The sequence below is a fragment of the Blennius ocellaris genome (assembly GCF_963422515.1).
Source record: "Blennius ocellaris genome assembly, chromosome: 5".
Taxonomy (NCBI): domain Eukaryota; kingdom Metazoa; phylum Chordata; class Actinopteri; order Blenniiformes; family Blenniidae; genus Blennius; species Blennius ocellaris.
Genome location: NC_137654.1, coordinates 23,355,987 through 23,369,268, shown reverse-complemented (window position 1 = coordinate 23,369,268; position 13,282 = coordinate 23,355,987). Strand labels below are relative to the sequence as shown.

General features: G+C 41.8%; 2 protein-coding genes across 5 annotated transcripts in view; one reads left to right on the top strand and one right to left on the bottom strand.

Annotated features, from left to right (window-relative positions):
* The window catches only part of LOC308130858 (uncharacterized protein), a 15,426-nt gene extending 12,659 nt beyond the window's left edge, over positions 1 to 2,767 (top strand). For 2 of the 3 annotated variants that reach the window (XM_080497357.1, XM_080497358.1), the window contains exons 2-3: positions 279 to 2,029; positions 2,300 to 2,767. In XM_080497357.1, the coding sequence (XP_080353483.1) occupies positions 437 to 2,029; positions 2,300 to 2,764 (2,058 nt within the window). In that variant the 5' untranslated portion in view covers positions 279 to 436 and the 3' untranslated portion in view covers positions 2,765 to 2,767. The remainder of the gene's footprint in view (positions 1 to 278; positions 2,030 to 2,299) is intronic. The other variant, XM_080497359.1, reaches the window with a different exon arrangement.
* Positions 2,768 to 4,420: 1,653 nt separating this feature from the next.
* irf10 (interferon regulatory factor 10) lies at positions 4,421 to 9,949 on the bottom strand. 2 transcript variants are annotated; one of them, XM_080497362.1, is made up of 9 exons: positions 9,835 to 9,949; positions 9,551 to 9,733; positions 8,565 to 8,760; positions 8,358 to 8,431; positions 7,303 to 7,330; positions 5,889 to 5,993; positions 5,409 to 5,795; positions 5,088 to 5,206; positions 4,421 to 4,542 (listed from the first exon to the last, which is right to left on the bottom strand). In XM_080497362.1, exons 2-9 carry the CDS (start codon positions 9,719 to 9,721, stop codon positions 4,540 to 4,542), a joined length of 1,083 nt encoding a protein of 360 aa, XP_080353488.1. In that variant the 5' UTR covers positions 9,722 to 9,733; positions 9,835 to 9,949; the 3' UTR covers positions 4,421 to 4,539. The 2 variants fall into 2 exon arrangements, with proteins under 2 accessions (XP_080353488.1, XP_080353487.1); XM_080497361.1 differs by having other exon boundaries at positions 4,425 to 4,561.
* Positions 9,950 to 13,282: the final 3,333 nt, after the last annotated feature.

Genomic DNA, 13,282 nt, shown 5'->3' with positions numbered 1-13,282 from the left:
CTAACAGAAAGCTAAGAGTTTCTAACCTCTTTAAAGTAGTTCGGAAGAGGGAGCCACCCGCTGATTTTACTCCATCTGTCTGATGCAGCCGAGTGTTTGTTTGCATGTCTGACCAGACTGACAGCTAAATCTTAACTACAACTGATGCCAGGACCTGGCAGACTGTTCTTTTTCAATTTTCACACGTAATCTCTCCCACTTCTGTCTGTCCCATCGCTCCCTTTCACCCACCTTATCTGTGTTTTTTTTTTTTTTGTCCTCTTTTGTTGTCTTTGTAGGTGAGCGGTGGTGTAATGCGGCACAACCGGCAGTGATCCAACAGTGATGCTGTTTATCAGCCTTCCCCTCTGTCTGTGCCCCTCGTTCTCCCGTGAGGCCCATGTGACCTAGCCTGCACCCACACACAGGGGGCCGCCACTGCCGCTGGAGCCCACCCATGAATCCCAGCCCTGACCGCGGCAAAGAGTGCCTCCCTCCCAAAAAGAGGGAGTCTCGCCAAGGATCAGCAGAACACCACGTCCCTCTGGATGAGTTCAAACCCCCTGTGCCACTCCGGAGTCGGTCCAGCACAGGGAGAGGAGAGGGAGGCAGGGAGGCCAGTGACAGGGACAGAGTCCTGACTAACCCAAGCCCACATCTCCTGCATACTCCTCCACCCCTTCCTGCTCCGGCCCCGAGCCTCCCTGTGCCCATACCATGGCACCCGAGCTACTCTCCCACCGTCTCCCTTCCTCTTTTCCCAGGGCAGGTCAGTGAACGAAGAAGCTCAGGTTCTCCTGCTGCTTGGAGAGATGATCCTCTCTCCTCACCTTTGCCCCACCACTCTAGGTGGCTTAGAGGAGAGGGTCCCCTCTCTCTGCCACCTCCTCCATCTTCCTCCTCTGCTTCCTCCTTTAAAACTCCCTTCCCAGCTAGTTCTAGAGAGATGTGGTCCTATATCAACAGTGGTCGGCGGGACTACAGCTCCTCTCTCTTTTCCCCCTCATACTTGTTTAGCCACCACTCTCTTTACCCTCAAGACCCAAGCTTATTTGAAGGAAGACACAGGTACTTGGCCAAGAGGCCCAATGGTCTGGACGGACCAGGCAGCAGGACTGTCTCGGCCTCCAGGCCCCTACTTACAGGAGAATATGTGAATGACAGCAGCAGAACCAGGTTGGACATTAGCCTACATAGCTCCCACACCAATGGTGGACGGAGACAGCAGGACGATCTGACATCCCGTGTACATTCTGTGCCATTTTTGTCAGACTCTCAAGCTCAGGAGGGCCCTGAGCCACATTCCTCACTGCAGGACCGACATCTGCATGGGACTGTTAAGACCAGCGCCAATTTGCTCTCCCCGAGTCCCCACTCCCTCGGACCAGACTCCAGGACAGGTAGAGTGGGACTACTGGACCACCTTGGGGTCACACCAGCTGAAGCCCAAATCTACTACTCCTTGGATTCAATGGGTCACACCAGCCCTCAGGCCCAGGCATACCCACTCTACAGCTCCTCAGGAACGGCCTTGTACAACATCCAGAGGGAGCCAGTCACCAGGCAGCACAATCAAAGGAACTCCCCACACTCACCCTTGAGTCTACCTAACAGCCATGACAGGTCACAGAGAGACCGGGACAGAGACCAAGAAAGAGACAAGGTCTTACATATGGACAGGGAGCGAGTTAAAGACAAGGAGAAGCAAATACACGACAAAGACCAAGACAGAGAAAGTGATCGCGAGAGAAGGCGTGACAGAGAACGAGACAGAGGGAGGGAGGCGTCTCCTTCACATCTTCGCACCTCAACCCTTGCCCTTCACCCATCGCCCCCTGCACTCCTACCTCACTTCACCAAGGGATCCCTGATCGAGCTGGCCAGTGGTCAGCTGAAGCGGGTAGAAGAGCTGCGGACTGAGGACTTCTTGAGGAGCGCGGATACTTCCCCAGAGTTCCACCTCAGCACCTGCACGGTGTTGCTGATATCCCCCAGCAGCACACAGGGCTTTAGCCACCTGCAGGTCCACCTCAGAGACCGCAACACACAGGTCAGCCTTCTCTTCAGATATGTACTTAAGATTACACTTTAGTGTCCTGTACTTAAACAACAGATGAGACGATAATGACAAATTTTATTTAAAAAGTGCATGAGAATTGTTCTGATATTTTCAGGTTAAAATGCTCTACATCAGTTTGTCTGCATTTTTAAGATGAAATGATCCATTTTCCTTTGCACAAAAGCCATATTGTTGTGATAATAAATGAAAGACATGACAGTCTTTGGCTAAATTTATAACACATTTTGTGGTTTTGTGTAGGAGTTACTGAAGGTCTTGGTGGAGTATCCATTCTTTGTGCAGGATCGAGGCTGGTCTTCTTGCTGTCCCCAGAGAACGGCACAGCTATACGGTCTACCCTGCCGCCAGCTTGTAGAGGGTGACATTTGCCTGGCCCTAACTCCCACACCCACCCAAACTCACCGAACACACACACGTACCAGCTCCAGATCCCATCGCACGCATCAACCCTCCAAGGCTGCGCCCGAGTCCGGCAGCTCGCACAGGGAGGAGATGCCGCCGCCACCTCCCCCTCCTCCACTTCCTCACCACCCTCCTCCGACCGTGCCAGCACCTGCATGCACTCTGGCTGTCGAGCCTCTGGCTCAGCAGCAGGAGCGTCCACGCAAGCGGCGCTGGTCGGCCCCGGACACCCTTCCCCCAACTGGAACTGATGAAGGCCTCTTGGATTTACCTCATGGCTCCAAGCTAAAGAAATGGCAGTAAAAACTTGCACATGAATAACAATACATGCATATTTACACAGACACATAAGCACATACACACCCTCCTTGTCTCTGTTGAACCCACCAAGACAAACAATGGAGAGACCTCAAGGTAGGGTTGCAGGGAAGGAATAAAACAAAACAAAAAAAACAGCAACGCAATTTAAGTGTCCACACTGCTGCCCAAAAGATTATTCTAGCCAACTAGTATTGCCCATGATGCACATTTCCTTTCCTTTCCTTCCCTATTCTTTGCTCTCCTTTCCTTACCTCTCCTTTCCTCAAACTTAGCACAGCCCTGAAGGGAGCAGCAGCCCGAAGATCTCTGAATGGCCCCTTACAAATACACTGAAGACATTTAGTGAGACAATCAAGCACTTGTCTGTGTTCACTCTGTTTTTGTAATGGTTGTCCCACACACATACTTTCTGAAAGTGTTTGCTGCAGGGTATTTTCAATCAGTGTTATCAAAGTAAACGCTATTGAAGAAGTGCAGATATATATATGAACAAAAATTGACTATATATATATATATATATATATATATATATATATATATATATATTACAAATGTTATATACAGTAAATATGCTAAACAGATTTAATGCAATCTCTGTCAATTTTGCAAAGCAGTTTTGTTTTCCTTTTGTTTTTGGTTTCTTGCTTCTGAGCCGAAGTATTTGTGTCGGCCACGAGCAGGCAAGGTGAATGTACGAACAACCCTTCGCCTTTTTTTATTCTCATCACCGGGAGTCATTTCAAACAATTGTTCGTCAAGGCATTACTCTCCAATATGTTCTTAACATTATCTCTGAGAAAGGGAGAACACTAATGAAAACTGCGTAACAGACAATCCCACCCACACAGACAGGTCTGTGCCACATCGCCTCGACACTCATGGTGTTTTTCCATTAAAAACTGAATGATGGAAAGAGTAAGAAGTGCAGTATGGCTGAAGAGTAATGGTGCTAATAACACGTTGGAACATGATGCTTTGTGAATGCTCTTGACCCCTGTGTACTGTACGCTTCTGTTCCCATCTCATTTTTTTATGTACTGTATATGTTTGAAGGCAGGGAAAATGATGAAAGTATTTTAAAACTCAGATACGGGTATATCCTCTGATTCAGCACACTCTCTCACTTTAGTTTTTTTTGTTTGTTTTGTTTTTGTTTTTCAAAAAGAAGATCTTACCTGTTGATTTTTCTTTTTAAATGTAATAGCTACAAAAAATGTATATTTTTAAAAATTGTGAATCTGTTACATGATGTTCGCTAGAAATAAAGAAAAAAAAAGCTTTATAGATTTAATTTCAGGTGTCAATTTATTCTCTGCATTTGTTGTTAAAGTACAATGAACTTAAACCATCATTTCACAATCGGCAGAATTAGGGATTAACGTGAAAAATTACATCAATAATATTTACAATACATAAGAAGCACAGTTCTACTGGGTCAAACTATTATTTTTCACAGCAACTAATCTTTGACAGCTCAGCAACGTCACTCTGAATTTCTGTTAATGCAAACAGGTTGACCCAGCAGCAGTCGTTCGATCATCATTCACACATCTCTATCGAGATAGCTGTGTTTGCTGCGAGCCCTTGTCCCATGCTGATCACGGAGAGAAAACAGTTTGGAGTCATCCACTTGTATATTGTCCGTCCCCGACCTGATGTTAGGTGGCTTTCCCAGTGTTTCTACTTCTCCTCTTCCTCTGTGCCGAGAGTCAGACACTTCTCCTCAGTCTATCCCAAGTTGAACCTTTCCAACAGACTCACTGCAAACAAGGGAACCACCTGACAACAGGACATGATGTGACACTTACATCAGTGCGCTTATGAGGACCTCTACTGGTTGAAATCTGCAACGGCTTCACACAAACATTTGATGAGATTAAGCTTGAATTAGAATGTGCCATTAAAAGAAGTAACATAAAGCTATGTTAAATCTAATTTTCCTCACATCATTGTAGCATGAATGTAACTCAGCTTTTCCTTATTTTAATAAGATATGTTGTGCCAATTTAGAGGGGGGGAAAATTACATAAAACTTCCCAATAAAGACAGAGGAATCTGAGTTTGTACCTTCAAAAGGCAATTCTGTCTCAAAGTACAGGAGATGTTTCAAACTGATGAATTTTAAACGTACTCTTAATTTTTGAGGGGATTTTATTGTTAGGTTAATAAATCCTTGATGTACTGTGCAAATGACAATAAAAAACAAATGCAGAGTGTGAAGAGAAATGTAAGACAATACTCACCTAAAAAAAAAAAAAATTAAATTAAAACACAGGAAATCAGCTAGAATCCATGTTAAACTCACCTGCACCATGATCAGCTTCCTGGTTTTTGGTACACTTGGGTCTGGATACTCCTCTCCAAAGCAGAGCTCAATCTCATAGGAAGGCGTCGGTCCGGTCCCTTGTAAAGAGCTCTGGAGTGCTGCACAGATATTAATTGGACTATTGAGACAGATCGTACCAGTAGATTGCCTCCTTGCATTACCTCTACAGCTGTGATGTGTTGTTTTAAACAATGTTTTGCTTAAGTGGCTTTATATGACTCATAGCTAATAAATTCAAAGTTCATCCAGTCACTGTTAACGCATTTGTTTTTCTGATACAGCATGCATGTGTTGCCTTACCCATGAGAAATGTCTGTACATCAAGCAATTTGAAGGTCTTTTCACGCTCCAGTTTGTTGGGATGGTCAGTGTGTTGGGCCAAGGGGCCGCTCCAGTACACCCTGCCCTGACAGAACCGCTTGATAAACACCCCGTCTGGGGCCACCCACAATAGCACTCCCCTCTCCAGGTGACAAAGGAGGCGTGCCATTGCCTCAGTCGTGCTGGCTGGCAGGGCAGTCGAGGCTGGCGACGGGAAGGAGAGTTGCTGGGCACTGCACGGTCCGTAGATCTTTTCGTTTCCCAGGGGAACACGGCCCTGCAGGATAAAGCACCCATCTGGGCTCTTGGCCATCATTTTCTTGACCATGTGGCCCTGGTAAAACAGCTTCACCTGCATACGGAAGTCTGCACACATAAAACACAGCTTGGGTTTCAGATCCTCCACTTGAAAGGCCAGCAACTTTCTTCATGTTTCGGTTGAATCAAGAGCATTCTTACCTGATATGGTAAATGGAGGATTCATAAAGGTTATAGGAGCAGGGGTTAGATTATGATCTTTTTTCCCTGTTACCTCACAGTACATGTGCTCTCTCAGTGGGTCTTCTGAAACAAAACATAGGCGAGAATCAGTTAAAACTTTCTCAACACTGTGCATACTGTGGGGGGGAAAAAAAATGTATTCAATTTGTATCAAAGGTTGTAGAGGCAGCATTTACATCCACACTTTCCAAACCAAACAGGCCCCTCTAACATTGAGGATACGTGTGGGCGAAACCATCCAAACTGTGCATGGTGCATATTCACAGATTAAAGGATGGGCCACAGCCAACCCGAAGTAGGAGTTATTGTTGGAGAAACTCCCTTTGAACGAAACAATATTTTTTTGGGGGGGTTGTTTTTTTTAACAGACCTAGAATTTACAGGTCTTTTGTCCCACAGTGCAGATATCCTATAGAAGGACTTTCTATTGTCGTGACAAAGCAGAAATTCTTGTGCCAGATGCTCACCCACGAATAATCTGAAGCCAAAAGCACTGTAGCCGGAGATTAAACTATTGAGGACTAGAGTGACAGATTAGTGCTTCTCGCTAGACCACCTAAACAATAAGGAAGTAGTCCAGAGTCAAGACTGTAAGTAACCAAAACCAAACAAAACATTCAACTCAGCTCAAAGCTTCACAAAGTGCAAATAACCAAAAACAAAGACTCGGGAATCTACATCAAGACTGGCGGCTCTACTAAAGTACATGTGTATTTTGAGTTAATTGCTGATGTCAAGTGGTTTTGCAAGTATAGTTGAGACCATAATAACATGGGCCAGTGGATGCATTTGCTTAATGGCAATCTCCCCAAAACATCTAGATATAGTTTACGACAGGCCGTTATTTCACTCGTTTTGGGCTCAGTGCATGCGTTAGCCCAATTATAATCTCATGCATTATAATCAATATATTTCCATTATTCTTTGGGAGCATGTGAATTGCATGTTGGATTTGACACAAGTGTTACGACAGATTCCTATCCTGATGCAACTTGATCAGTTGGGGGCTAAAGGTCTTGCTCATGGACCCCCAGTGGTGATCTGTTGGGATTCGAAGCAGCACCACTGCCTCATAAACTCAAGCGGCCAAATAATGCTTGAATAATGTGTAACAGAAGCAACACTGTAATTGTAAAATAGAGAATTACTTTTAGCTTCTTGTTTCTGTTTCTCAGATTTTCACAAAAGGTAAGGCTGTCTCAATCACTTACTTTTACGCATGGCATAACTGGGACTGATAATTTATAAATAAACAATATGTTAAATGTGGTACAGCAATACAAAGTAACTGAAGAGAGAAAGTTTGTTGTCGCATGTCAAATGTTCATGACCAATGTATCTTGTCATATCAGTTTATAAATGTAAACCTTACCAGCTCGTGGCTTTTCTTCTTTTTCACCCTGATAGAAAGAATTGCAAAAAAGAAGATAAAACAAGACAGATTTCATTAAAATACTTCATATTGATTTCCAAAGTCAAAATAGCTACGTACAGTATCAATTCAATTTAATACAATCTGTTCATAAATACAAAACCGGCCAAAATTAAAAATATTATATGTTCTATAATTTCAAAAATGTTTAAAAATTTAATTATTTCAAGAGGTTAACAAATCTCTGGCACATCACATATTATTCACTGCCACTTTTCTATAATGTGACGTGTTATCTGAAAAAGGTTGATAAACATGCCATTAATGTGGTTAGTATAACTTGTTTTGGAGGCACTCTGATTTATATATATATATATATATATATATATATATATATATTCACATACATATATATATATATATATATCATTTGATCTTATTAGTATTAACTTGGGCATTAACTGATCATTTGCCAAAACAAAACAGTGTCAATCTGGTATTATTTGAAAAGCTAAATTGTTTGCACATTTCTTAAGGTCCAATACAAGCAATACCTGTTTCAATGGATAAACACAACCATATTTATGTGTTTTCTGTGATTGCCATGAAATCAGCGTTGAAACATGCAGAAATTAGGAAGTTAGCAAATATTTTCATTTGCCAAATAAAGATTTGACTGAATTTCAGACACAAACATGTTTGTCCTGCAGCAAGAAGATGGTGTTATTGACTAACTGACTACAGTAGTAACAACAAAGATTTTCATTCAAAGGCAAAACAAAATAGTATGATGTGGTCAGTGGAAAAAACTCTTGTCAAATTTTCCTCTCCGGTTTCATTTCCTCTATAAAACTCGAAATAATTGCCATAAAAACAAGAATTGTGAAATTCCAAAAATGCAGCACTTTTTAAAAAAAAAACATACAATAAACCAATTGTGTTCTTCTTTTCTATCAACAATCGTGTCCAATATCAGAGTGCCACAGATCCAGAGATCAGTGCTTATCAATACATGTCTGTGTGATACATAATGTTTTATATTTATGATTTTGAACCTCTTTGTCCAGGGAAGGGGACCTCTTTGGACTCTTAACTGCTTGTTCGATGGTCGGACCTTTCAACTCTGTCTCTGAGAAAACACAGGCAGAAATAAAATAAAAAAACCTGAAATAATGGTGGTTATGACTGATGACTTCACTTTGAACACTAAAATAGCTGTAGTTGATTTAATCAATATAACCGTGTGTTTTGTTTGTTTTCACCTGCCGGCCTGGCTGATCCACTGTCAGGCTGGATGCAATACACCTTGTATGGCTCAGTGATGTCCAGCTGGTTGCGGTCAGAGACCTCCTGGAAGTCTGTGCTCTTGTTAAGTGCACAGCGGAGGCGGGTTTTCCACATGGTGGGATCCGGTTTATCTCTGCCCTCCCTGTACTTACCCTTGTACACGGCCCAGGCCTGAAAATCAAGACAGAACAAAAAAAAAATATCATCGGTTGTAAATCTTTCAGATGAAGGACGCTGGAGATGGAGGAGTAACAGTAGAAGATGAGAATGAGAGAGAGTAAAAAGTCACTGCCCTCTTTTTTTTATTCATGGAATGCACCAGCTATCTAGTTGATTATGTTTTGTGACTGTGATGACCTGAAATGAGCATGTCATCTTAACCTGATACTGAGTATGAAATTAATTCACTATAGAGGTTTGTCACAATTCATAACTTGATGAAAGGAATTAGCAGGACAATCGTAAATACATTCAAATATGAACTTATTCTCGAAAATTAAATGTAGAAAGTCTTGTTGGATTAGCAATTCTAACATTTTAAAGTGGTATTGCATGTGATTCGTTAGAATCACAGACAATCATAATAAAAGAGTGGTTCTAAAAAGAGAATATCAAGAGGGGGTGAAGAGGGGGGGGGCAACTTTTCTATGCGGTGTCATTTAAATTTCTGATCAGAAATCCTGACAAAAATAGACAAGCGTAGTGCGAAACTATGAATTATTTCCCATGTTCTAATTAATGAAATTCTTGTAAGTGAAATGATTTTTTTTTTTTTAAACAACAACTTTTAGAGCAAAACAATAACAACAGTTACAGACTGTATATAATTACCACTTAGTAGCATGAGGGGAGCTCATAAGAACCCTTAGTGGATACACTTCAGAGTGCATTTTTTTTTCTCTCCCTTTATATCCTAATGTGAAATCATATAGAGGGAAAGGCGCTTAGAGAAAGTGTTGACCTTGAACAAGGCTGCATCCTCCGTCTGCTTGTAGTCCTTCTTAGCTGCGTGTTTCCACGGGATCCTGAACATGGTTTTGTCCTCATCCTCCCAGCACAGTCCTTCATATTTCCCACTCTCTATCTGCGCCACCAGCCACGCTTTCAGGTGCAACTTTGCGCCTCCTTCCATCTTCAGCGCATGCTGCGGGATACAAATATCCACTTTCAAATGTCACACAAACTCTGCAACACTCCCACCTGGTAAACGGACAAAAGAAATGTCAATGGCCTCCTCTGGTGCACCTTAGACTCCACGTGAAATGCCGATGATATATCGAGATATCGTGCAGTAAAGTGTCCAAATTAAAGACAAACTCGACTTCCCCGCGCACTACAAATGCAGAAGTTGCGTTTAAAAGAAGTCAGTGCGCTCCTGCAAGCGAAAGCGAAAGTTGCGCCCTCATCTGCAGCTTTCGGTTTCCCTTCTTCTCATATCTGAAGCAAAAGTTTAATCATTACCATGTAAAACTGAACACCTGAGCTTGGGAAAAGAACCAGTTAGTTGCGTTAAAACTCACCACAAACGTCATACCGAGAGAAGAATTCATGAAAAATCCCCCACCCCCCCCAAAAACCTGATGACTCAATTTAACACTGCCAAACAGCAGGGAATGATCTTTAATTACTCACAATACCGTATTCCTTGTACGATGCGAGACGCTTAAATTAATAAAAACAATACAAAACGGTGGGGGGGGGACACGTCGCGTGAAAACAGCTCAGTTGTAAAAAATAAATACATAAATAAACGCTTTCCGAAAGTACTGAGAGTCAGCGTGTGTCACAGGAGGCGATTGTCAGTTCTGCCAAGTTCTGATGATCACACAAAATAAAATAAGACGCGCTCAGTCACACACACACGCACACACACGCACACACACACACATACACACACACACACACACACACGCACACACACACACACACACACATACACACGCACACACGCACGCACGCACGCACACGCACAGGTACACTTGTACACCAGTCATAACGAAACACAAGAGTGTGTGGGTGCCCTGAGACACCCTCTGTCTCCGACATGGAGTTTATCATGCTCAGAAAATGAACCTACGCCTTCAAATCAGGCATATATCCAGAGTTCAGTTTGATAAAAGCTTGATACACAAACAAAAAAACAAAAACATTTGGGACAGGGAGTAACTTTCTCCAGCAGAGGGCAGCGTAGATTTAGAGGGATTTATTCGGGACTTTATTCTCACAAGGTGATGGTCTGTTTTTTGTTTTTAATTACAAGAATAAAACATTAGGCATCATTGAGGCAAACGTGTATAAATTGGAATGATTGGGGGAAAGTAATAACAGGACAACATAGAAAACCATGAGAAGAAGTAACAAAGCCTTCTTTGTCTCACTCTACAAAATGTTATTTAGGGCTTCACCTTGAGGTATTTACATCTGTGAAAATAGGGTTTCCCAAGTGTAGTCACATTTTCAACAGGAAGTTCAAATTCGTATCCTTTCGCTTGATTATTGTAACATTTGTTTGAGCAAAGGCCAGAAAAGCCTGAACATGTCTCTCTTGTTTTTATAGAATCAATATGAATTGTTAACCCAAATACATTTCTTATAAGTCATTTAGAGTTGTAAAAGTTATGTTGGATCGAAAAACTTTGCCTTGATATTAGTCCTGCCGCCTCATCAATGTAATCTTGCAGCTGTAATATTGAGCAACTAAAACATTCCCGATGAACTCCAAGCTTTTTTTTTTTTTTTTTTTTTTATGATGTAAACTCCTTCAACACAGAGTGATCTCAATTTCCAAAATTGAATGCACACAATGTAAGGTTATATATTGAGCTGAACAAATGAGTACTGAGCTCAGGGGGTGTATGGAGACTTTTTCAAAGGGGCGACCACCTTCATCCATCCATCATCTATACACGGCTTTGTCTAACTTAAGAATGGAGCTGGATCCGACCTGTGCTGTTTTCACTTGGTGAGGAAGGCCCATAACCCTAAAAAGGTCACCAGGTGCTCAACAGAGGCGGCTCACTGCTCTTTAGAGAAACTTTAAATGCCCATAAACAGACTTTGCTGTATAGACAGCAAATAAATTATTAGTCTTCTTGTTATTGCTATTATTTTCATGCTTTTGTTGGTTAATTCTTTAAGAAGATGCCTATGACTCATCATATTTCCATTTGCAACGTGCATATCAAGTCGGAAATGCTGACTTTCCTACATTGTTTTCATCTGGTTCAGCACTGCAGAGTAAGTGGTTCAACAGAAGCCCGTGTTGTGATGTTCAGGTTCTTTCTACAGTGTAGAACTGAAAAATCTTCTCAGTGAAATCTAGAACATCTTGAATCTAATCCGATGCACGTCTTGTTTACATCACCTTCAGGTTTCCGTACCATTTCCTTAGCAACTTTTCACAATAACTGACATTATGTGTAATGACAATCGCCAACCAGATTACCCATTTCTGCATCCGAAGCTCGGTCCCTGACAAGGGGAAAAATAATTAATTGAGTATGGACATGTGGCTACAATAAACAGACACTGTTACTTAAATCCAGGGCTCGGAAATTCAAGTAACAGCAGCCAAAGGTGATCCAATACAGTAATATTGTCAGCCACTGAGATTTATTGCAGCTCAAATCTTTCTGGGTATTTGTTGTGGGAATCAAAAGAAAAAAATAAATAAATAAATAAAACAGTCTGTATCCTGTACACATCACTCTGTGAAATCATGTGTGTCTTTATTACTTCTGTTGTTATGCTGAATTGCGAACAATTGAAACCATGCAGGTTTTCCAAGGCATTCATATTTCTGAATTCTTAATTTTAGTCTATTGAAGGATCCATCTATGCATGTTTTTAGACTGTGGGAGGAAACTCAAGAACTCTGAGAAAAATCCCTACACAGGAAACATGCAATCTAGACATAGAAAGGTCCCCAAACCCAGCGAGCTTGTGAAAATGTTCTAACATTTTGTTCCCTCCACACTCACTTCTATAACATCTCTCAGTGACTGGGAAATATACCGTTTAATTAGAAGCTGTCTGATGTGTTCAGTGCTATGTGCGATGGAATTGGCAGACATTAAAGGTGTAAAGTGCTATACATCTTGAAAGACACACCGCCCACACTATTTTCCCATAATTCTCTGCAATCAGTGGGCAGAATATAGCCCTCACTATATAATGTCAGTGTCAAACACTCAACAGGCTGTCTTGTTTATGTTGCACATTTCATTACACCTCAACTGAATGTGCTGGAAAATGAAATGCATGTGAAAACAGATTGACTCAAAGAGAAAAAAAGAACCCACATCCACCTTGCAGACTGAAAACCACACACACACATGCATGCACACGCACACACATGTACAAAGGAAGCAAAGCACGTTTTCCATACGCTTTTGCATTCGGAAACTTTTGTTCCATAAAGCAGATGTGGAATATATGTGTAAATATGTGTAAGACATGACAATATCAATGGATCCAGTGTCCTCCTGCAGCACAGCGATAAAACCCGGCTGCACGTGTAGACATAAGAATACATACTTGGTGGTTTGTTGTTTTTTTTTGTTCTCCCAGTTTATTGTTGTACCAGTTCAGCAGTAAAACATAGTTAAGACATTGGAGCACACTGTTGAACAGCTTAGTCAGCTCTCAATAAATAGACCTTTTAAATATGACAGATTGTATTACAGCAGAGAAA

Bases quoted from the DNA above. Each gene is read 5' to 3' on its own strand.
- irf10 (XM_080497361.1), bottom strand. From the start codon at position 9,721: ATGGAAGGAGGCGCAAAGTTGCACCTGAAAGCGTGGCTGGTGGCGCAG. The intron at 8,761-9,550 runs GTCAACACTTTC...CTTGATTTTCAG, and splicing joins AGGATGCAGCCTTGTTCAAG to GCCTGGGCCGTGTACAAGGG. The intron at 7,331-8,357 runs GTTCAAAATCAT...TCTTTCTATCAG, and splicing joins CCCCTTCCCTGGACAAAGAG to GGTGAAAAAGAAGAAAAGCC.